This window comes from Bemisia tabaci, chromosome 9 (assembly GCF_918797505.1).
Source record: "Bemisia tabaci chromosome 9, PGI_BMITA_v3".
Lineage (NCBI taxonomy): Eukaryota > Metazoa > Arthropoda > Insecta > Hemiptera > Aleyrodidae > Bemisia > Bemisia tabaci.
The window spans coordinates 976027-1001812 of NC_092801.1; the positions used below are offsets into that span (position 1 = coordinate 976027).

Sequence of the window (25786 nt, forward strand, 5' to 3'; positions counted from 1 at the left end):
TACCGTTTCTCTTTTCAAAGAGTCCTCGAATACTCCAAGTCTGATACCGAAGTCTTCATATTGCCCTCGGGCCACCACAGCCGCCCCGTAGGGAGGGGGGGTGGGCCTGTTACAATGAAACATTGCATTAAAATGCGAAAAGTCACAGAAGAGCTTCAAACTTCTCATCAAATCCGAGTGAAACTTCTTGCCAATGTTAACGTAAACGCAGCCTGCGACTTTAAAGTGAGTTTTCAAAACTCTTAGCCCCCTGCCCCCCTCATTTTTGATTGCAGAGCGGGTAAAAACCGGGAAATTCACTACAAATAATGCCCGAAACTAATGTCCAACTTGCGGAGGACCCTTGAAACGTTGCGATCAGTCGGAGCATTGAAATACAGGGACTGCCACCCCCTTAAAGTACGGAAACATCCAAAACACCCCCGCTGCCCCCCTCATTTTTCATTACGTAGCTGGTAAGAACCGGGAAATTCGACAGAAATGTTGCCCGAAACTTCTGTCCAACTTGACGCGGACCCTTGAAACGTTGCGCCCAGTCGGAGAACTGCAACACAGGAACTGCCGCCCACTTTAAGGACGGAAACATCCATAAAACCCCCGCTGCCCCCCTCTTTCTTCGTTGCGGGGCTGGTAAGAACCGGGGCATCATTTCTGGCGACTTTCCCTTCAAACGAAATTACTTCAACGAAATTACTTCAAACTAATTTAAAGGGGGATTTCGGACCCTCAAATACGTCAATTCAAAGGTCATTCAATTTTCCCGAAATTATGGGGCACTAAATGCAACATTACGTTGGCAAGTGTTGGTCAACACCGTAAATTTCGAACTTTTCCAGAAATTTGGGGACTTGCCAACGTAATGTTGAACTGATTTAGACCTTGCTGATTTAATGTGGGGGCAAATCTGGGGGAAATAGGCTTATTTCGCGGGAAAATTGAATGACCTTTGAATTGACGTATTTGGGGGTCCGAAACCCCCCTTTAAATTAGTTTGAAGTAATTTCTGTGATTTTTACTTGAAAGTGCTTACAATTTGGTAAAGTTTCCCGTTTTATTTTTTTCATTACGATAATTTGAACCGGAGTTATGATTTTTTGAAAATAGGTCAAATTTGACCTTTGACCTATCATAACTCGGTCAAAAAATAAGATATTGGTCTGCGTTTTGCGCCAAAATGCTTGGTTTTTTATGCTCTTTCGAATGAAGTATCGCAAGATAGGGGTTGCTATTTGAAAAAAAAAAGTTGGGGTCCGCAGCCCCTCCCCCGGGGGGGGGCCGAAAAATTTGGGGGGCCCCAAAAGTTGCTAACATTGATCGATGAACATACCCAAAGTTTCGTTTCAAAATATTGATTAGGTAAAATTTTAGAGGGGGTGGAAGGGACTTTTGGGACACCCTGTATATCTATTGAGTATAGTCTGGTATCAGTACAACCTCTACTGATACCAATTGACACTCATCAAATATCTGTAGACTTTCAACTGGTATCAGTGTAACCTCTACTGGTGCCAGCTGTTACTCATCAAATATCTGTAGACTTTCAACTGGTATCAGTTGGTAACAGTCGATATCACTTAAAATCAGTTCATATCAGTTCATTTTCTCTACTGATTTTAACTGATCTCAACCGATCATTTTTACCAGGGATGTAGGATGGTTATTTTCCAAGATTTACTAGTGTATAATTCAATAGCAGCCAATTTTTCTGTGTTTGCTTTAGAATGGTTCTGTGTTGTTATCTATCGACGAGAGCAATTTCTGCTTGTGTATATGGTGGAGAAATGGTGCTGGGTCCACACTATTTCGTGGGGAAAACAAAGCCAAGAAGTTCAAAAAATTAAAATCAGAGTCAAAAATAATTTTTTGAACTCTAATGCGCACCAGTACGAAACTGAGGTGGGAGAGTGTTCAGCTCAGGCAGTTTGCATTGGAATATTTTTAATTATCTTTATTATTTATTATTATTTTTATTATTATTTTAATTATTTTTAATGGAATAATTTTAATTTTTGGAACTTCTTGGCTTTGTTTTCCCCACGAAATAGTGTGGACCCAGTACCATTTCTCCACCTTGTTACATACAGGTTTCGGGCCACTTCTTAGTGTTTTTTTTCTTCACTTATGTATAAGTTTATCTTATTATTTTTTTAGAATTGAGATTCCTCTCTAGTGCTTACTTCAGATTCGTCACCTTCAATTATTGTACACTTAGGATAGTTTGTCTGTGAAAGATACTCGAGTGATGATGCTGAGCTGGAGCTTGGAGGAGTTACCACTGAGGCGTCTCTGCTTGATTGTGAAAGGTTCTTGAGTGATGAGACTGAACTGGAGCCTGGATGGGCTACGACTGAAGAGACATGGTTAGGTGTTCCAAAATGAACAACTGCTGGCTTCTAATTAAAAAGAAATGGAAATGAAACCTTTCACTTACTTAAGAGAGGGCTGTCGGATATAAGCTAGAGAGTATCGCTAATTTTCAATCAATGGAAAAAAAAAATAATTAACATTATCTGAGGTCCTATGACTTCGTAGTTTTTAATTTCTCTCACACTTTTTCCCTTCCTCTCTCTCTCCCCCTCCCTCCGTCCCCCTCCCAACAGGTCCCCCCCCCCCGTCGAACTGGTCCAGCCACGCCAACGCTGCGTCGGCGGCGAAGATAAATGAGACGAAAATAACGAACATGTTTACCGAATGTGGTAGCGCAAATTTTGCACACACACGTTCGCAGTATTACATTGTTAGCACGAGAAGCGTGGTCATTCCTATCTAATTCTATTAATATCTAAAGTCGTAAAAGGCTGTAGTCAGTCCAAGTAGCAGCTCGATTGTTGAATCGACATCAAGCGACCATGGTCGAAAAAAAGCATTGCTAAGATGGGATATACCGATCAGGATCATTTGATAACCGATTCAACAATCGACCAACGATATCTCGTTTTCGGTGTGCCCCCCATAAAAGCGAGGTCGACACAAAACGCGATAAGTTTCCAAGAAATCCGAGGCAGTATCCCGACCGACAACAGGACGTCACAGCAACGTTGCCAAAACGTCGCCAAAAACTTCGTAACGTGGCCCCAACATCGCAGCAACCATAATTTTGAGAAAGTGCACGGTGTCCCTATGGCTTCTAAGTTGTCCTTTACTTGAGTCCTTAGCTGAAAAGTTCATGCCTAAAGGAGTGACAGAAAATGGACTGTTTTTTCCATCCTTGAAAGTAAAACCAAAAATCAAAATTGTATTCTCTGTTTTACCCTGCTAGCGTGTTGAAACTCAATCGCTGCCGACTCTGCATGACCAGAATTGGCAGGTACAGAATCATAAAAATGAAATGTTATTGAAAGTAAAACCAAGAATTAAAATGGTATTCTCCGTCGAGTAGAATCAAATAAGTTTTGCTCTACCATGTCTCCCGACTTTTTAGCCCTTCAAAATGGAAAAATCTGACCTTTTTTTTTTAAAATTTGTTCAAAATTTTACGCTTAATCAGGTCCCAACATCGCTTTAGGCAGTTTTTGCCATTTAATATCAGAATTTTGGCCCTAAACAGCTGAAATGTCCTGTACCGTAGCCTGTCTGCGACTCGAGTGCGCAACTTTAACGCTTCATAACCATCATCTTGCATCTAAATACTTCCACTTCTGCTGTAAATTCACACTCAACTTGTACCTAACTTATTATTTTCAGTTATATTCATCCAAATAAGTGAAAATATTGACCGTCAAGGGTCAAGCAGCCTTGTCTGCGGAATTTGCGTCCTGTACCGTAGCCCCCTTTTTTCAGCATCATTTCGTCCGTTAGAGTGCAGCACTTATGAACTTTGTTTACTTTTTTTGTGTTATCGTGACTATCACACGCTGATGTCGAGCAGAGGAAAAAAAACCGCAATGAAACAGTAAATTTTGACCGTTTTTTATGAGTTTCTAGGTTTAACGACCATCTAGGATGTCCTTACCGTATACCTACCTTTTAAATGCATAAATCACTTCAAACTCTCGAATTTTGGTATTTTTTGATACGCTCTGATATCTTAACCTCAAATCCAGAATTTCAAGCACATGCGTGAATATGCCCGAGAACCGTTGCCAATAATCACACGATTTGTCCGCACCGTAGCCGTCCGTACCGTAGCCCGTAGCCGTCCGACCGTAGCCCGTAGCTGACGCGCGATGCGGCCGGGTCTACGGTAAGTACGGACAAAATGCGAAAGTCATCCAAAAATCTGTGCGCTGTTTGATAGATCATCCCACTTTACTTTATTTTATCCATCACCAAAATTTGGAATTTAAAAAAAAAGAGAAACGTATTTTTTTTAGTACGACGCGACTTAGAAGAAGGAGGCTTTTTTTTCGATGATTGCATAAGGATCGCCATCTTTTTATTTTTTTCATTTTTTCTTTTAGAACTTTGAGTCCTCTTTTTCGTCTGAAGTTCATAGCAATTTATTACTAAGTTAGTTCTAAAAAAATAATTAAAATTAAGCGTTTAATTACATTTCCTGGCTTTTTTAGGAGAAAAATGATGGCGCAAAATTCTAGAAATCGCACTTTAGAGCAATTTGGGGGCTAAATTTTGAAAGTAAAAACTTTGAAGGATATTTTGTTTTATTTTTCTACAAGAATATAGCTCTATGAGTGCAAAAAAACTTAAAACGGTTTTATTATCGCACGTATTGATAGGAAAACAAGCCTGTTTAGTTGGTCTACGGTACGGACAAAAAATTTAACTTCCAGTGATAAAAGAGGCCAAAAAAAAATTTCTGTTGAAAACGAAGATTGACCACTATTAAAATCGACTTTCCAAGAGTATGAGGACTTCAGAAAACATGCTGAAGTTTTAAAATAACTAAAGTCACTTTTTTAAAAAACGATGGCTCCAAGAGCAACACTTATTTGATTCTACTCCGTCGTACCCTGATAACGCATTGAAACTCAATCGCTGTCGACTCTGTATGACCAGCTTCGGCAGATACAAAAATTATCCCTAAACACAGGTGATGTCTCTACTGTAAATCCTGGTTTTGTGCCTAATGTACACGGGAGATGGAACATTACATAAAAGTACTATTTTAAAAGCAGCTCTGAAGTTGTTGGTTATCAGGGTTCTTGCCTGACACATTCACCCACTTTTATCATTGAAAGTACCTAAACCCATTATGAGCTAAACTGGCACTCTCCCTTTCACCCTGTTGCGCGTTTAAAATCAATCGGTCTATGTGGATTCCGTTGACCGGAATGGGCAAAAGGAGAATCATAATGATGAAAGTTATCATAAAGTTTCATTGCAGCAGGCCGATTATTGAAAGTTTAAAGTCTGATAAGACATCCAAATGCGATATAATGCACGGTTAGGATAGGGCTGTCTTGCCTTGTCGTACTGACATAGTTTCAATAATCGGCGTGTAGTTGAGAATATTTATGTCATCACAACTAAATTTTATTGTATACCATTTCGTTAAGCACGGGAAGATTTAACGTAAGTACCAAGATGATTTTATATGTTGTCTGGATAGGGTGCACATAGTAAACAAAGTAAGGAGCATATTTTCGTTTCAGGCACATCGTGCCCTCAGTAATCAAAGAATCATAAAAGAAAACTCACAACGAAAAAGGTACCTACAGAGAGAGGGATTCATGAAAAATTAAGAATAGGTGATCACATTTGGAAGCATTATTCCTTGGGGCAGCATAAAATTGAAAACGTTTCGTGCGTACAATAAGAGAACCATTCAAGAAGTTATATTGTTATTAATTTCAGAAAGAATATGACAAAGAAAAAGAAACATAAGCCAGGAGAAATTGAAATTGCAATGCTACTGCTCAAATCCGATCCAAAATTTCCGAACAAAACAATAACCTAACCTCTATCTATGCCAATCTCTGCGTAGCCAATGAAAATAAGGCATTACGTCAAGTGACCCAACTTTGTCACGATTTTAATATTGACCTGCGGTTTTTTTTCTGTGACGTACAGAGTGTGTCAAAAATATGGATCCTTCTTATTGATGTCTCGAAAACGATTACAGATAATTGACTTGCGGATTGAACGAAACTTCCTTCAAAAAGGTGGGCCGCTTTCGTGTTTGGGGGGGAGGGGAGGGGGGTCGTTACCTCTTTGCCTCGCGCCCGGGAACAACTTTTAAATTTAAAATGGGAACTCTCTTTGCCTGATACTTCGTAGAAGTCATACCAAAAATACGTGATATCCTTCCAAAAAAACGAAAATATGATTTTTATACGAAATATTGGCCCAATCCAAAAAATGTCACTAATTACAAAAAAAAAAAAAAAAAAAAAAAAAAAAAAAACAGGCACCCAAAAATATGATGGCGATGCTGTTTGGATTCATCATTTAAAAGGAAATGATATCAAAACGGCCCAATTTTTTCTTTCATGCCAATGCAATATACCATACACCCATCATCATTAATATAGACTTCGAAGGATTCAGACTTTCAGCGATTCTACCTTTTTCTATTTCACTCGAGAGGTTGCCAGATTGTGCGATAAATGCGAATATTCTAACATGGATTTGAATTGGGAAAAGTGCTAAAAAAGCAACTTATCTGGCAACAATAGAGCCCGGGAGGGACGAGAGGCTGCCTTCCTGGGAAAACCCATGATTTAGCCGGAAATGTCATTAAAACAATTGATTCCGTTTGAAGCATCAATTGTATACTAGGGGAAAGCTATTTTAAAATAATAATTGTAAATGGACACAGATGCTACAGAAAGGGAAAAAGGAAAGGGAAAGGAAATGAAATGAAATGAGGATATAATTTCTAATATGCAATCAGAGAGAATAAAACAAAAACATCAGATAAATTTATATGCCATGAAAGTATAAGAAAAAAACACGAGTGGGCTCATTGCGATTCGGAACTCGAACTATACTATCGTTGAGCAGTTTTTAGACCCCTACGCCACCGATAATCTTTTTTAGAGGTAAAGATGAACTTCTGCTACTTCAGCAAGTCAAATCGCGGAAGGAGATCCATGGATTGTCTTTTTTCGCCACCCGATGGGATGACGTCCCAGTCAAATGCGTTTTTGAAGAAATGATCGATCGCCATCATCGCTTCATGTCCACACATCTATTCATGTGCAAATGAAGGCACGCTCCGGCAACAAGGTTCTGTGACGAAATCAATTCATGTGCAAATAATGGCACGCTCCGGCAACAAGGTTCTGTGACGAAATCATTTTTGCCTCCAAAGTCTCCAAAATGTGTACATCTTAGTGATCAAATGCCGAATCACTGAGAAAAATGGCTCGCGGAGCGAGCCAAATGTCACTCGCGTAGCGAGTGATCGGGGGTCCAGGGGGCGCAGCCCCTTGGCTGGGCGTGACGGACGCGCAAAGCGCGTCCAGAACGGCTAGTAGAGTATGTACATAGAGTCGTAATGTAAATGGGAGAGCTGGCGCCATGTTCTGCTCGACGAGTTCCGAGCCCGGTGTGCGCCGAGTTCGGGTTACTTTTTCGATACATGTTAGATCCAAAATGGCGGTGAGAAATACGTGGTGATTCCTATCTTCTTTGTTTACATCGGATGGCCGGGTACCCGTGTATCGCAAACAATCGATTATGTATCGAAAAAGTGACCCGGCGTCACACAGGAGTCTCGGAATTCGGGACCTGGAAAATGCTTAAAAGTGGCGCCAGCTCACCCACATACATTACGACTCAATGTACTCTATGCATACACCCCGACGTTTTTCAAAAAAAAAAAAAAAAAAAAAAAAAAAAAAAAAAAAAAAAAATTAATAAAAAAAAAATAAAAATAAATACCTATAAGGTATGATGACATGAACACGTTCATTTGATCCATCGCTTTAAAGGAGTATGATATCAAAGCGGCCCAACTTCTCTGAAATGTACCCATCTCTGATCAATAACTTTGTCGAGACCTTCCATCCCTGAGGAGACACTGATCATTACTTGACCCTTAGTATATGTCCTTGTTTAGATGCCAAAGAGGTCCTTATGAGAACTGGAATGATTTTTTTTTCTTTAAAGAGATAAAAATCAAAAAAACCGTCATATAGTTGAAAAAAAATTCGAAGAAAAAAAAAGGAATGGGCCGGCCGGCCGTACATAAAAGTGGTAGATAGTAGCTAGGGTGATTATCGTCTCTCTTGCATATACATGAACAAGTATCATCGTCAAAAAGAGGATCAGTCCTTCTTGAAATCGTCATTGAAAGATAGACTGAAAGATATTCACACATGAGTGAACAACTTAACAGCTTTCAAGCCATGCCATGTTCCTTGTTTGTTTCTGATAGAACGCCTTACAAACTACTGAACCTTGGCGTATTATTGCGAATATTATGTGCCTCCTAATAAGTCCTACTTAAAATGCTTCTCTCTTAACAACTTCATGGATGTTGGCAAGACCCATGCCAAAATGTTGGGGCATACCATTGTATCCATTTTTCCCCGCTTTTGTTGTGCGTGCCGGCCGGCCCATTCCTTTTTTTTTTCTTCGAATTTTTTTTCAATTATATGACGGTTTTTTGTTTTTTATTTCTTTAAAGAAAAAAAATTCATTACAGTTCTCATAAGGACCTCTTTGGCATCTAAACAAGGACATATACTAAGGGTCAAGTAATGATCAGTGTCTCCTCAGGGATGGAGGGTCTCGACAAAGTTATTGATCAGAGATGGGTACATTTCAGAGATGGGGATTCATACTAAACACTACTAATTTGGTAATTTTAATAGTGGCGTTTTTTCCTCTCAGTGCGTGAATGGAAATCCGAGAGCTCCCTGGCTGGAAATAACCTCTCTCTCTAGGGAGAGGGTGGGAGGGAGAGGGGGAGAGAAAGGGAGAGGGAGAGGGATATATGGTTGTAGGGGGTTTGAAGGGGGAGGGATAGGGGGGGGAGTGTTCGCACGGACAGGTTTACCGATTGCTGGCAGAGCTTTCTTGACGTTCGTGAAGCTTCTGCCCACAACTCGCCGACGACAACTCGAGTGCATTCCCCGTCGTCAAACCTTCCCGTTTTCTTAAGTGGATTTTCCTCCAGAATTTCAAATCTCAATCCGCAATGTACGCCACAACTCTGCCTCTCCTTCTCTTGGGATTCGTCCTCGCTTTAAAAACCTCTGTAGCAACCAATCAGGTAAGGATCCGATTTCGATTCTTATTTCAAAATTGTTGAAAAGTAACGAGACTGGACCGAGTTTATCGGATAGGAACCAACCCATATTTTCGAAAAAATGGAGTTAAGAGTGTTTTTGTGATCCACTAGCTGCTTGTTTATCTCTCATGCTTACACCCACTTTCCAAAATTGGCCTTAAAACTTAGATCCTTTTTATTTATTTACCTTAAATTTTTATTATTTCTGTTTCAAAAATCTTACCTTTTGTCTTCAGAGATACAATGATTCTAGGGTCATTTAATGCATTGTTACGAAGAATTTGGACACTCTCTTGGGGTTTAATTAAGAAATTATCTGCAGTAGCAGGAAGAAGTTTTGTTATAGATCATCACAGTATATCGGAAATTGTTTTTACCTTGTTCTATTCCTCAGAAAAAATTAAAAGGCTCCGTAAAACGGGTGTGACCGATTTTGGAAGTGACTTTTGCCTCAGTGAGTGTAAAGTGGAAACTCAGCGAATTTGATGACTGTAAAAGTATGATTAAATTATATAATGAAGCCAAGGGTATTTGCTTCAACTGCTGATTATCTGTTTTCAATTATCTTTTTTTCGTTCCTTGGAAAATGGGAAATTTTGCGTTACAGGTGTGACAAATTGTCTCTTATTACCTCATATTATAAGTTTTCAAACCGAAACCGACTAACTTTGGTCAAAATACTAGGTAATATTCAATGTCATGAAAATCAGCCGATGAACAGACATTTTAAAAATTAAGGCCGCCATCTTTTTTCCACCATCTTGAATTTTGACTCAGACTGAAAGTAACGTCAAATTCGAACTTACCAGATCAAAATACCAGAATACACCGAGTTTCATGAAAATCTGCCGATAAAAAGGTACTTTTCAAATTGTACCCGCCATCATTAATTTTAAAAAATTATGGCCACCACCTTCTTCCCACCATCTTTGATTTCAATTCTGCTTAAATTCGACATCAAATTCAAATTCTCTAGGGCTAAATACAGGGTTATACTAAGTTTCATGCAAATCAGACGATAAACAGGTATCTAACAAATTGTTGCCTCCATCTTTGTCAAATTCGAATTTCCTAGGTCGATATACCGGGGTGTGCCAAATTTCATGAAAATCTGCCGAAAAATAGGTATTTTACAGTTTTTTTCCTAGAATCTTTAGCTGCGATAGTCCAAACAGTAAACGGATCAGATATGCCCCCCCCCCTCCCAGTTGACCATCCCTCTAAGGTGCTTCTCCCTTTACTATGTACCATGACTATCAAATTAATTAAAAAATTTATTTCAAAAATAGTCGAATATTCGTGAAAAAGGGTCACACTAATCGAAATTCAAGCCAAAATTTACAATAAGTAAAAAATGTCAAATTTGACACCATTCCATAAAGGCCCTATAAAGGTCTTATACCTTCAGTTAAATTTTGATGTAATATGTGTTTTGAAAAGAAAATTTCATGCTCTTTCCATTGGTGCCTACAGTTTTGAGAGAAAACAAGTTGGTTTTTGCAATCGCTAGCGATAGCAATATTCGTCATGGGAACTTTTGCTTCTCGGATATGAAAATTTTAAGGTACAGTTCGTTTGTAGTATCTTCAGAATTGAAGGGGCTATGTAATTTTGTGTCGACATCTCTTTTTTAACATTTTTAATTTTTTTTCTTTGCATACAAGAAAGCTGTTATTTACCAATTATTTATTTTCGTTGTATTATATATGGTTTTCGGAAGTTAACGCATTTAACTTTCAGTTTCGCTTTTTCGGCGTAAAATAAGATATTTTTACTCTACACATATGCCCGAATACGGATCATAAGTGACCTATGTGCTTCATTAGTTGCTATTTTTTCATTCAAATAGATGTAACTGAAATGTTGGATGTGTACTATACTACTTTCATGTCATTGCTTTATTTCTTTATTTTTTTTTTTTTTTGCGTGGGTATAAATTGTTATTTTTTGCTGATTTTGGAGAAAATATTGCTTTAAGAACGTGGAATGTAAATTAATTTTATTGAAAAAAGAAAATACCATCATTAATATAGGCGAACAGAGAAAATATACATCAATATTTGGGTCAACATCTCCCTGATTATGTGAAGGATGAATATATCGACGGTGAAACTACCAAACCACGTATCTCGTTTGCGGTGTTTAAAAATCTACGCTCGCATTTTATTTTTTTGAAGCAGACCAAATCAATATCATTACTTGACATTTTCACAGAATTTTCTCCGCACAAAGAGGAAAAATCACAGAAATTTTCAAGACTGGACGTTAAGTAGTTTTTCATTTAAAAAATGAAGTATCACAGGAAGTCTGCGACGTCGCAAACCGAGATACGTGGTTTGGTAGTTTCACCGTCGATGTTAGTATTTCTGTATCGAAAAACTTAGCTTTTGTTTTCAGAGATACAATGATTCTAGTCCAAGTCAATTTGTTTTATTGAAAAAACAAAAAAACAAAAAATAAATAAAAAAAACCACTGAAATGTTAGACATACTATTTTCATGTCTTTCTATTTGTATCAATAGGTACTTTTTGCTTAACTTACGAACGTTGAATGCAAATTAACTTTATTGAAAAACGAAAATAACGTCATTAATTTGGGTGAACATGTGGCTGATTATAAGAAGGAGGTATATTCCAGTATTTTTGTTTAACATATTAACTCACGAGAAAATGTTCGTACATTTATTATCTAGTATTAATTATTTTTTGATGATTAGTCTAAAACATTCAATACAACCATTAAAAACTAACTCCAATCGTCGGGTATCGAACTTTCGATCGCCTATTGCCCGCACCTAATCAAAAGTATGAGTCAGCCCAGTCAACTAGGCTATCACGAATCCGCGTTCAGAGGAGAAAAATAGCATTTAAAAGGCTCGGACGATGGGCGGGACTTATCACAAGAGTTGTCCTTGAGGCTAAGTAGCTTCTGGGATATGAGAGAAATGAGCTAAGCGCATTGCTGTAGGAGCCATGGTTCGCACTGTTTTAATGTGTCTCGAGGTTCATCCCAGCATGCATTCGCGATCGCGGCAGTTGAGCTAAGGCAATATTTGCGTATCCATGAATTAAATCAATCAATCGAGCTCTGATTTTGACTTCTTTGTCCGTAACGAGTCCTCCAGAGCAATTGTCCACCTTGTACGATGGTTATTATGTCTTTATTTCTATTTGTAAAATTTGAGGTGGGATAATGGCGGCTTCTCAAGAGCAACGAGGTAGGCGATCTTTTGCACCAACGAACAGAAAACTGATGGCGAAAAGTAACCAATCGGAACCTCCCAAAAAAAAGAATTTGCCTAAATTCGGAAATTTGTGGTTCTGCGCAGATTTAGCAGTCAGACGCGACATATTCGCGGAAAGTGAATTTTAGAATACTACACAATCTGCCGTAGGGACATGATTGGCTAAAAAACACAACGATTTTTGATACATCCGAAAATGAACCAAAAATCGAACATTGGGCGAATCGCCCAAGGTCACGATGACATATGGAATTACATAGCCGTAGCAGCAAAACGATTATAAAGACAGGGGAACTCCGTTCCCATGCCAAAATTCTGCCAAAGCTGTATCTTAAAAGTTACAAACCAAACTTGAAATTTCCAGAAAATTCTAGCCTTTTTTTCGGTGTCTGACCTCGTAGCTCGGCACCAACAAGTCCAAATTAAAAAAAAACTAATATATATTTGTAAGCAAAATTTTATACTCTAAAAAAATGACAAGAATGCTTTTTTTCACTGGATACAGTAGAAACACGCAAAATCGGGAAAACGCTGATGAAGTCAACAATCCCATCCCATCCCACCTATAATACTTACCCGACCTATGTCACCAATTCTTTCGTTCACGATAACTATCGTTAGATTTACGTTAGCTACTTCAAATTTTGCAATTTTGTCCATTTTGGTCTTATGAAGAACTGTATAGATTTTCGGTTAAATTGCAAATACCGTTTACTTTTAAACGGTAATTAACGTAAGTGGCCTAGTTACTCTGTTTTCCACTAAACTGTTTTTATGAAAGTTCCATTCATTGGTTTCCTTGGTAACCTTTGCTTGCTATCAGCTGATGTTTTACCTAATTCCATTTCCCGGCCGAGTCAGCGGATTTTATACTACCCTTTTTTTTACAATATATCATAGCTAGGTTAAATTTGATTTCTTGCCAGCATTTATTCTACCTCCCCCCCTTCCAGCTCATTTTTCTAACTCCTGCAGCCCCACCACTCATATTGTTTACTAGCCGAAAGCCCGTGACTGAAGTCACGGGCCTAGATGCTTCACAAAAAATTATTAATTTAATAACGGGGAGCATTAAGCCGATATTGTTTCGGGGATGATGTACCACTATTCGACCACATGGGCGCTTGTTTTGCCTAAGTGAGCGTGCCATTTCTCGACGATACCGCTATTCGACCACGCGGAAGCTCCTGTTGCCTACACTGAAATTGAAGGCGAAATGAAATGACGTTAATTTAATCTTCTCTAGTTTGATGAAATGCTATTTTTTAAAAACGTTCTTGGAAAACGAATTAGAATGAACTTAGATTAAACGGGATAAATGCAGTTATATGCTTATCAATCCTTTTGCATCTGGAAAATGGCGGAAATTTGGTATTACGGACGTTTACGGTGGGATGCGAATGAAACTCTGGGTCCTGTTGGTTTTTGGTTCGACAAAAAATGACTCTTCCGCATTTCATTTCTGAAATGTCAAATACTTTAAAAATGGCAGCATGCGAATCCACCCGTAAACGTCCGTAATACCAAATTTCCACCATTTTCCTCGCCATTTTGAAGTTATTCAGAATTTCAAATATCCAATGACAGATTCGTCTTTCTCATGTCGAAAGGATACCAAGTTTTATGCAAATTCACCAATAAGCAGCCTAATATATTCTCTTGCCGCTCAAGGTTGCCATATTGACCGCCGCCATTTTGAAAAGGACAACATTTTTCCGGAAAAATAAAGCCAGAATCGTTTTTTTCGTTCCAAAGAACCCCTGAAAACCAAGTTTTATCCCAATCCGTCGACGGAAACGGAGATGTAAATTTCCGTTATTTTGAAATTTGACTGGCGGCCAGTTTGTCAAAAATCAAGAGTTTGACTTGCGGTTTGCGCCAAAAATGTTCTTTTTTAATTCTCTTTGAATTGATGTGTCACAAAGGGGATGTTGCCTTTGAAAAAAAAGTTTGGGCCCGTAGCGCCTTTTTGCCCTCCCCCCCGGGGGGGGGGGGGCAAAAAGTTTGGGGGCCCTGAAAGTAGCTAACATTGGTGTTTGAACATTCCCAAAATTTTGTTTCAAAATATTAATTACGTAAAAATTTAGAGGGGTTGAAGGGACTTTGGGGATACCCTGTATAGTTGAAGATAGAATAATGTCGGGTTGAGTGGTAAAGAAACGAACACATCAAACACATCAAACACAACGAACACAACCAACATAGCAAAAACTTTAAACACGACAAACATCCCTTTTATCCCAGTTTGTCAATACATCCCGTTTTATCCCTATCCATATCCTATTTTACCCGTATCTATCCTGATTTATTCTATACATCCCGTTTCAAATTGATTATGCCACTTTCCCATCCTGTTCCATATCGGACAATATATAGAAAATCGATAGACACAGATCAATATATCGATGGGCGGGATAACCCTACCTATCCTGTTTTATATCCTTAGCTACCCCGTTTCACGCCGATTATTCCCCTTGTCTTAAAATTCCTACCTTTTATCCCGGTGAATATCAATTAATTCCGATACATCCCTGTCTGTCCTGCTTTATATCGAACGATATATCGAGGATCGATGTACAATACAATATTTTATCCCTATGAATGAAACCCCGAAAAAATGGTGGTAGGGGAGCAAGGTATGCCATAAGAAAAACAAATATCCCACCTATAATAGTTACCCGACCTATGTACTGGGTACATCGACCTGGTATATCAAGTTTCTGCGATTATTTACGGCAAATCGGTAGATTTTCGGGATGTGGATTGCTTACATTCAATTCATGAATGAACAAAGCATGGAAATGGTTGAACTTCTTTGCATGGAAAGACGTTTAAAATAACAAAATCAAGACATATTTAATGCAATTGCATTTATATCGAGTCAATTTCTTTTCAATAATATAACGGGATTTATACTACCGACGAATTGGGTGATTTAGCCCCAAAATACCTTAAAATCGACTTTATATTCTAGGAGTTCGACAGAATTTTTCCTTTCTTCGCTTCATTTATTCCGTAGCACTTTTCTTCAAGAATCTGATAAGATTTTGCTTGAGGCAGATCAAAAAACTTAAATTCGTTCGAATAGCTTTCTAGATTCACAATAGTCTCGTCAAGGTGCGTCTTTGACCTTGCAGTTTAGGATCGTGAATTCTCTTGTTGTGCTGCCTGCCTATTTTGAAATCTCTGTAAATGAAAACTAAAGTGGTTGATATGTGCGAGTTAATGACGCGCCTTATCAACACATTGTGTTGGAGTTCACTGCTTGTTTTTTTTTCTCCTTCTTTTTCTACGAAAAAAAAGTAAACTCCGAAATTTGCCGCCCGGTGCCATGGCACCTTGGGCCCCCCAAAAATCCGGTTCTGAAGGTAAGTAAAGGTTTTCCAACTGGATGAGAGATGGCCGTAGTGATCATTTGACGAAATGGGTTTTCTACTTTAAACTATCTAATCTCCAATTTCTGCCATGGAAACTTTTCCTGCTATAAATGAAGGATTATTTTTTTAGGGAACTCAATGGAAAAATACAAAAAATTTCATTCCTATATTTTGTACCTAGAGAGACGATAATCACCCTACTATCCACCACTTGTATGTACGGCCGGCCGGCCCATTCCTTTTTTTTTCTTCGAATTTTTTTTTCAATTATATGACGGTTTTGTGTTTTTTATCTCTTTAAAGAAAAAAAATTGATCACAGTTCTCATAAGGACCTCTTTGGCATCTAAACAAGGACATATACTAAGGGTCAAGTAATGATCAGTGTCTCCTCAGGGATGGAAGGTCTCGACAGAGTTATTGATCAGAGATGGGTACATTTCAGAGAAGTTGGGCCGATTTGATATCATACTCCTTTAAAGCGATGGATCAAATAAACGTGTTCAGGTCATCATACCTTATAGGTATTTAATTTTTTTTTGTTTTTTTGTTTTTTTTTGTTGAAAAACGTTGGGGTGTTTGGTATATTGCATGGGCACGAAAGAGAAAATTGGGCCGTTTTGATATCATTTCCTTTTAAATGATGAATCCAAGTGGCATTGCCATCATATTTTTGGGTGTTTTGGTTTTTTTTTTTTTTTTTTTGGCATGGGAACGGAGTTCCCCTGTCTTTACAATCGTTCCGTTGCTATCGCTATGGGATTCCCTATGCCTCTGTGACCTTGAGCGTTTCGCCCAGTCTTCGATTTTTGGTTGATTTTCCGATGTATCAAAAACCGTTGTATTTTTTAGCCAATCATGTCTCTACGTCAAGTTGTGTTGATTTCTAAAATTCGCTTTCAGCGAGTTTTTTTCCACCTTGAGATGTCGTGTCTGACTGGTAAATCTGCGCAGAACCACGAAGTTCCAATTTTGGGCAAATTTTTTTTTTGGGAGGTTCCGATTGGTTATTTTTTGCCATCAGTTTTCTCTTCGTTGGTGCAAAAGATCGCCTACCTCGTTGCTCTTGAGAAGTCGCCATTATCCCACCTCAAATGTTAAAAATAGAAGTAAAGAAATAATAACCATCGTACTAGGTGGAAAATTGCTCTGGAGGACCCGTTACGGATATATGAGCCAAAATCAGAACTCGATTGATGGATTTAATACATGAATACAGAAATATTGCCTCAGTTTACTGCCGCGATAGGAAATGCATGCTGAGATGAACCTTGTGACACATGAAACCATAGGGAAACAATGTCTCACAGAGAAATGCGCTTAATCCGTTGTCTTATCACGGCCGGCAGTGGCCGCACCGCCGAAACCTCAAGGCCGTCTTTTGTGAAGCCCCGCTAAGCGTCCGAGATCCCTTAACAGTTCTTTTTTCTCCCGGTGATTAGACAGAGTCGAGATAGCTCAGCTAACTACAACACCGCTCTGGCGCATGGGACATGTCCCTTTTGGTGCGAGCGGGGGTTCGAATCTCGTAGAGGACACTTAATTTTTACTGGTTGTATTGAATGTTTTAGACCAATCATCTAACAATAATTAATACTTGGCAACTTAGGAAGCACATAGGTCCCTTATGATGCGTATTCGGGCATATGTGTAGAGTAAAAATATCATACGTAGGGTGTCCCAAAAGTATACCGGGACTGGTTCTGTAACTTCAAAAGTAAGATAGATACAGACATGATTTTGGTCTCATTTTAAAGATCAACTCAATAGGTACCTATCGATTAAAACCAAGATCAGCTCAATCGGATAAAAATTGACCGAGTTATGACAATTTGAATTAGTGAGGAAAGTTTACCCCTACGGGTTTTAGGAAGATTTTTCGCTTACCAGGATTCAAAAAGTTAATATTCGTATCCACTTTCCTCCGAATCTTCCATAACTTCCTTTTGCTTTTCAAAGTACCGTCCATCAAACCGGATGCACATTTTCATGCGCTCTTGCCACTTATCCAACATTGTTTTCCTGAATTCTTCCTCTGGGATGGCGTTGAAGAAGTTTTGAATTGCATTCTGGATTTTAGTCTTCGATTCGAATCTTCGTCCGCGAAGCTCCTTTTTAAGCGTAGGAAACATCCAAAAATCACATGGAGCCAAGTCAGGGCTGTAAGGGGGATGAGGGATTGTTTCAACTCCATTTTTACTCATAAATTCACGTGTCAAGCTCGATGTGTGAGGCCGCGCATTGTCTTGATGGAGTATCCATGCACGAAGCTTTCAAGTCCGACCGTTTCCGGGAAATGTGCATTCTCAACTCCTTTAGCACTTTGCAATAATACGCACTGTCAACTGTTGTGTTTGGTGGTACAAAATGTTGATAAATGACACCTCGAAAATAAAAAAACACAATAAGCATCACTTTATCGGCCGACTTTTCGATTTACGGCGATGAAGAATCTTCCTTAAAAACCGTAGGGGTAAACTTTCCTCGCTGATTTCAAATTGCCATAACTCGGTCAATTTTTATTCGATTGAGCTGATCTTGGTTTTAATCGATATAGGTATTGAGTTAATCTTTAAAATGAGATCAAGATCATGTCTGTATCTATCTTACTTTCGAAGTTACAGAACCAGTCCCGGTACTTTTGGGACACTTTATGTATATTTTACGCCGAAAAAGCGAACCTGAAACTTAAATGCGTTAACTTCCGAAAACCATATATAATCCAACGAAAATAAATAATTGGTACATAACAGCTTTCTTGTATGCAAAGAAAATAATTAAAAATGTTAAAAAAGAGATGTCAACACAAAATTACATAGCCCCTTCAATTCAGAAGATACTACAAACGAACTGTACCTTAACATTTTCATATCCCAGAAGCTAACGTTCCCATGACGAATATTGCTATCGCTAGCGATTGCAAAATCCAACTTGTTTTTTTTTTTTGTAATTAGTGACATTTTTTGGGTTTGGCCGAAATTTTGTACAAAAATCATATTTTTGTTTTTTTGGAATTTAATAACATCAAGTGGAATAGGCCTCCTGGGGATACTAGCATCCTCCAATTCCACCCCCTCCTGCTCTTTATACTTGCCTTTCCTTATCTTTTCTCCATTTACAGGTCTTCTGCTTCGATAACAATTCAAATTACCTACCCAAGCTACTTTTATCCAGTTTTTCTCCAGAACCTTTCCCGTGTACGGGATGGTCGTCGCCGCACATGGGTCCAATTTCAAAATTTTGAGGATTTTCAAAAGTTATATAACACTCAAAATTGGGGAAGGAGGGGTCCCTTGCACTCAAAAGGGTACTTTAGCATCTCCTAAGTCCTTCTACCTCAACCGTTTGCCCCTAAAACAGAAATATTGGTCTCTACAAAAATTGGTACCAACGTGACATATTTAAGCTTTTTCCTTTAAGGTAAGTTCGTGACTTATGTCTTTCTTCGAAGGTGCGTAATTAAATATCGCGTGATTTACAGTTCGAAGTGGGATTTTTGTAGTCATAAAATCGTACGTCTGTAAGCCATGCATTGTGTAATGGATAGTTTTTTCTACAGATATTTCCTTTCCTTGGGCCGCTGTGCGACGAACAGTTCGTCCAAAAACTTTCTTCATCTGACGCACTGTGCGATGCACAGTTTGCCTAAAATATTCCTTCCTCTGAACCACTGAGCGGCAAAAAGCTTGTTCAAAAACTTCTTTCCCTGACCCACTGACCCACTGTGCGAAGAACACTTTGTCCAAAAACTTCTTCCCCTGACCCACTGTGCGACGATCAGCTTGTCCAAAAACTTTCTCCCCGACCCACTGTGTGGCCCTGAATGTGAGGTTCTCTGAAGAGAATGAGATCTCAGATTAATAATTAATCTGACAATTATTGTCATCTATCAGTCGATTTTATTCGTTCTCATGGAGTGGTGCTAAATAAATGTTGGGATTTGATTTCATCGAAAATTCATCTATCAGAGAAAGAAATGGAGGAATTTAGTTCTCTTCTAGGTTGGAGAATAGCTTGTCGTTATCAGAAAATGTCGGAAAGATTTATTAAAAAATTCAAACATAGAGTGGATTGGGAAAAAAATGTTCAATCATCAAAACGTTTTGAGTGACTTCATTCTCGAAAATTGTCCAAAGGATTAATTGTATGATAGTTACATACATACATCTTTTGTGATGTGAAGGATTTTCAATTTATTAGCATTCCGCTGCAAATCTTGTTCTGCAGTGTTGTCACGATGCGTTCGTATCCAGTGACCTTTGCGCCTATTCGCCTGGTTCTCTCTTTTTACTCCTACTTACACAATAGAGAAGTTTGTGCTAATGTTTACGAGGTTAACCCCTCTTTTTGGCTAGATTGACTGTACTAATGTAGCACTGCGACAGTATCAAACTTCAATGCACCACTATGAAGTGTGCAACTTACAATCTCAAAAGCTTCGGATCACAGCTGTCTTGTTAGGCCATCAAACTTTTAACTCATTCCATTCAGACATTTGTTAGAATTTATTTCAAGTAGGTACCAAGATAAGTGTTTGATAATCTGATTTCAGGTACTACAGCTGGCTACACCTGGCGGAGGGAACAAAACGCAACCAGACTGCAAACCATCAACCGAGCATTTTCAGGTAAAATGAAATTCAATGGTTCCCTAGTTGAGACGTAGCCCTGTTGGTGAGGGGATGCCACACACGGGAGCATGACAAGGCGACCAAACATAAGGCTCTGGTGCGCGCGCAGTTCGCATGTTAGGACCTCCTTTGGAGTCAAGTGTCAAGTTAGCTATGACAAAACGGCGGTGGATTGTTTGCATTCAATTTTAAAGTAGTAAATTTTCCAATTCTTTCCAATGAAACTCTTTAAAATTGTCCTAAAATGACTTATTACTCTCTAAATCAGTAATTCATCCCTTCAACTAAACATTTGTCGTAGTTTCCATGGTTCTACCTTTTGCAGTGAGAAACTGAATCGCCGAGTTTCTGAGCCTAAGTAGGGTAAAAATAGCGACTTGAGCGCAAAAGTTTTAGCCAAATTGTGCAGAAAAATACGAATTAAATTACAGTGTTGTATGGCGGGTATTTTACTATATGGCAACGCTGTGTAGCCCCTTCATTTTTCGGGTTATGCAATGGCGTATGTAGCCGCTTCAATCTGCGGGTTATGCGATGGTGTATTCTTCAAGATGGCGATTATGCAACAGCGCTGCCGGACGGTGCACATAAATAAATGATTTATTTATGGGTGAAATTTTGCAACATCGAATTTTACAGTGTTGCCAGATGGTGTAAGAAATTAGTTTATTTTTCGGTACAATGTTGCCAGATTGTGCGAAAAAATTCGAATTTTCGGACTTGTAAAAATTTCGGCATCCAAAGACCGTCTCCTCCAGTATGGGTCAGGTATCGGAGACTGGTAAGTAGGGTCTGACTTGGGAAATTAAAAAAATGTCGGAAAATTACCGTATTCCGATCCGTCCCGGACGGATGCGATTCTTTTACACTACCGAAGATCGGAAAACTGTACGGACCGAGTTTTGATACGACTTTCCGTTTTCGAGATTTCGGACTTGTAAAATTTTCGGCATCGATAGACCATATCCTCCAGGATGGGTCCGATATTAGGGTCTGATTCGGGAAATTAAAAAATTTTCTAAATTTTCTAAGTCCTGCGCTGAAAAATATTTTTGGAAAATTCCCCTCCTCCAATCCGCCCCGGCCCGATGCGATTCTTTAACACTATGAAATATCGGAAAACTGTACAGACCGCATTTTGATAATCATCAATTCTTGAAATTTTTTCCATTTGATGTTAGGGTGAAGAATCGAACTAATTGACTATCGATGTATTCCTATTAAAAACTATGGTAATGAATCGAAATAATTGAATATTGTGGTATTCCTATTTAAATATATGGTCAATAATTAATTTTGAAGTAATTCGGAACTGAATATCGATCTTTTACCACACCTTAATTGCTAGATCGAACGGTCCAACGCGGGTATCGACACGTCCCTGAAAGCAATACGGTGGATCCCCATAAGATTATTATTGAATGATTAGTTTTAGGCTTCCTAACTGTTTTGGAGGCTTCCCAGTGGTCTCATCGAATTTATAATCGAAATGTAGCGGATTGTTCTCGTCAAAAATCGTCTAGGACGCACCGTTTTCGACAAATCAAGCAAAAACCATCGATTATTGATATGATACCTTTTTATCTGTAGTATAGTATCGAAATCATCAACCATGGACATTCTCATATAAAGTTCTGGTAAATAATCGAAGTCATCGAGTATACCACTTACTCCATACAAGTGAATAAGATTCATAAGATTATCCACGAACCAACAGATATTGCACGTTGAATATTGATCACCTCGTGACGCATCCATCGAGGACCGCAGCACGGAAACGGAGTTAAAGCATTTCCTTGCTCCCTCACGACCGCTGGGTAAGAACCCGCAATGAAATTTCAAGTTTTTCTGATTCCGTTGATCCATACAAGTGTAATAGAGTCCTCAGATTATTCTACGACCCACGAACCAACGGATATTTCACGAACATTGATCTCCGGACGTATAGAGTGAGGACCCGTAGGCTTGTGCTGAAGTTTCACCACATACCGTTCGCGAGTGGGGGCTGCCCGCAATGAAATTTTACGTTTTTCTGATTCCCTTCATCTGTAGAAACTAAAACCAGACATCACATTGTTGTGCGATCCACGAACAGAGAGTTATTTCACGATAAATTTTGAACTCTGGACGGAACGAGGACCGCAATCTCCGAAGGCCACGAAGAAAACCGCGTAAACACATAAGAAAGGTATGTGTCATAGACGTGTTTATATCAGCAGACATACGACCGGTCAATAGTAAAAGTCAAGAATCCATTTATTCAAACAAGCATAAAAACTCGTATATACAAACATACAGGGTTATCCAAAAGTCACTGACCACCCCTGTAACTTAGAAGTTTGAAACTTTGGGAATGTTCCTCGGTCTAAGGTAGCAACTTTTTGGTCCCCCCAAAATTTTGGGGGGCTGCCCCCCTTATGGGGGGCGGGGGCTAACTGTTTTTTTTCGAATAGCAACCCCCCCTTTATGATACCTCATTCGAAAGATAAAAAAAAGAAAATTTTTGGCGCAAACCGCAGGTCGAAATGTTCATTTTTGACAAAATGGCGGCCGGTCAAAGTTCAAAATGGCGGAAATTTGGCATCTCCGTTGTTTATTGACGGATTGGTGTGAAACTCGGAATCTTAGGGTTTTTCGGGATGAGAAAAACGATTTTGGCATTGGTTTTCCAGAAAAGTCTGTCCTTTTCAAAATGGCGGCGGTCAAAATGGCGGCCTCGAGCGGGAAGTGGATATTTAGGCTGCATATCGTTGGATTTGCATGAAACTTTGTATCTGGGGGTATTTCGGCACGAGAAGAACGAATCTTTCATTGGATATCTGAAATTTTGACAAATTCCAAAATGGCGGCGGGAAAATGGCGGGAAATCAGTGTTACGGCTGTTTACTGATGGATTATCATGAAATTATTAGATATTTCAAGAATCTAATGAAAGATTCCTTTTTAACCAGCCAAAAACCGCTAGGATATCGAATTTTATGCAAATCCATCGGTAAAGAGCCGTTACACTGATTTCCCACCATTTTGGAATTTGTGAAAATTTCAGATATCCAATGACAGATTCGTTCTTCTCGTGCCGAAGTACCCCCAGATACAAAGTTTCATGCAAATCCAACGATATGCAGCCTAAATATCCACTTCCCGCTCGAGGCCGCCATTTTGACCGCCGCCATTTTGAAAAGGACAGACTTTTCTGGAAAACCAATGCCAGAATCGTTTTTCTCATCCCGAAAAACCCTACGATTCCGAGTTTCACACCAATCCGTCAATAAACAACGGAGATGCCAAATTTCCGCCATTTTGAACTTTGACCGGCCGCCATTTTGTCAAAAATGAACATTTCGACCTGCGGTTTGCGCCAAAAATTTTCTTTTTTTTTATCTTTCGAATGAGGTATCACAAAGGGGGGGTTGCTATTCAAAAAAAACAGTTAGCCCCGCCCCCCTTAAGGGGGCCGCCCCCCAAAATTTTGGGGGGACCAAAAAGTTGCTACCTTAGACCGAGGAACATTCCCAAAGTTTTAAACTTCTATCTCAATTTGGAAAAAAGTTACAGGGGTGGTCAGTGACTTTTGGATAACCCTGTATAGGATACGCATGCGACTTAGTAAGGTAAAAGTTGGATTTTCTCGAAAACGAAAAGTCGTATCAAAATTCGGTCTGTACAGTTTTCCGATCTTCGATAGTGTAAAAGAATCGCATCGGTCCGTGGTGGATCGGAGGAGGAGAATTTTCCGAAAATATTTTCCAGCGTAGGACTTAGAAAATTTTTTAATATCCCGAATTAGACCTTCCTCTCCAGTTACCGATACCAGTCCCAGAAAATTTCAACAGTTGATGATTATCAAAATGCGGTCTGCTGTACAATTTTCCGATCTTCCATTGTGTAAAAGAATCGTATCGGGCCGGGGCGGATCGGAGGAGGGGAATTTTCCGAAAATATTTGAAATTCCGAATCAGACCTTACTCTCCAGACACTGATACCAGTCTCATCCTGGAGGAGACGGTCTATGGATGCCGAAAATTTTTACAAGTCCGAAAATCCGAATTTTTTGTACAATCTGACAACATTGTACCAAATAATTAACTAATTTCTTGCACTATCTGGCAACACTGTAAAATTATATGTTGCCAAATTTCACCCATAACTGAATCATTTATTTATGTGCACCGTCCGACAACGGTGTTGCATAACCGCCATCTCGAAGAATACACCATTGCATAAGCCGCAGATTGAAGGGGCTACATACGCCATTGCATAACCCGAAAAATGAAGGGGCTACACAGCGTTGCCGTATAGTACAATACCTGCCCCACAACACCCTAATTCAATATTTATTATTTTGCACCATCGGGCAACGCTGTTGGATATTTACCGTATATTGTACTATGGTCAAGTCGCTATTTTCACCCTTCTAGTCTTACATAATGCTAAGTGAAAAAAAAACACTAAGAAATGACCCGAACTGTGCGTAACAAGGTGGAAAAATTTGTTCTGGGTCCACACCATTTCGCGGGGACAACAAAGCCAAGAAGTTCCAAAAATCACAATTAGAGTTAAAATTAGATTTTTTGAACTCTAATACGTATCAGTATGAAAATTGAGGGGGGAGAGTGTGTTTTTTGTTGGGTTTTTCTTGTTTTGTTATGAGAGTTTTTCAGCAGCGACGGTAGATGGCGCGAGGATCACGTTTGTGTCATGCCTCGGTTCGTATCCATAACGGCGTTTTAATGCCGTCTTGGATTTTGCGGCATGTCAAGTTGGGTTCACTGCCGAGTATGATCTGCTGATGAGGTCTAAAAAAGCCCAAACTTGTATAGATCTCTCGGCGTGATTCCAACCTAATATTCCAATGCAAACTATGCCTGAGTTGAACACCCCCCCCCCCCTCCCATCAGTTTTCGTACTGGTACGCATTAGAGTTCAAAAAATTTAATTTTGACTCTAATTGTAATTTTTGCAACTTCTTGACTTTGTTTTCCCCGCGGTATGGTGTGGACCCAGCACCATTTCTTCACCCTGTTACATAATGCTTAGTTTACATGAATTTTCTTGTAATAACATGAGTAATGTTACTCGAATATTATCGTTTTGTTGATTCGACATGACAGGTAGAAGCATTCTCGGTCATGTTGCTTTAACATGACGGCATCAACATGACGGCAAATGTATAATTAAGTCAAACCGTGTTGGGGTTATGGGGAGTGCAGCTTATATCATCATAATTGCGCGTGCACACTTGTCTTTCTCTATTGGTTCTCTCGTTGTTCTAATGGTAATATAATAAAAGTAAGAGGCTTCGATCCATGTGTCTTTAACTAAAATCTCTTTCAATCTCTTTTCCGCCCAAAACCATTCCCCGTGAATAAATCTACTTTACGACTGATCCAGCACTA

At 39.1% G+C, this 25786-nt stretch overlaps 1 protein-coding gene across 2 annotated transcripts in view; it reads left to right on the top strand.

Annotated features, from left to right (window-relative positions):
* Positions 1 to 8898: 8898 nt before the first annotated feature.
* The window catches only part of LOC109038246 (uncharacterized), a 64813-nt gene continuing 47925 nt past the window's right edge, over positions 8899 to 25786 (top strand). For both annotated transcript variants that reach the window (XM_072303885.1, XM_072303886.1), the window contains exons 1-2: positions 8899 to 9121; positions 20313 to 20387. In XM_072303885.1, coding sequence (XP_072159986.1) covers positions 9047 to 9121; positions 20313 to 20387 — 150 coding nt within the window. In that variant the 5' untranslated portion in view covers positions 8899 to 9046. The remainder of the gene's footprint in view (positions 9122 to 20312; positions 20388 to 25786) is intronic.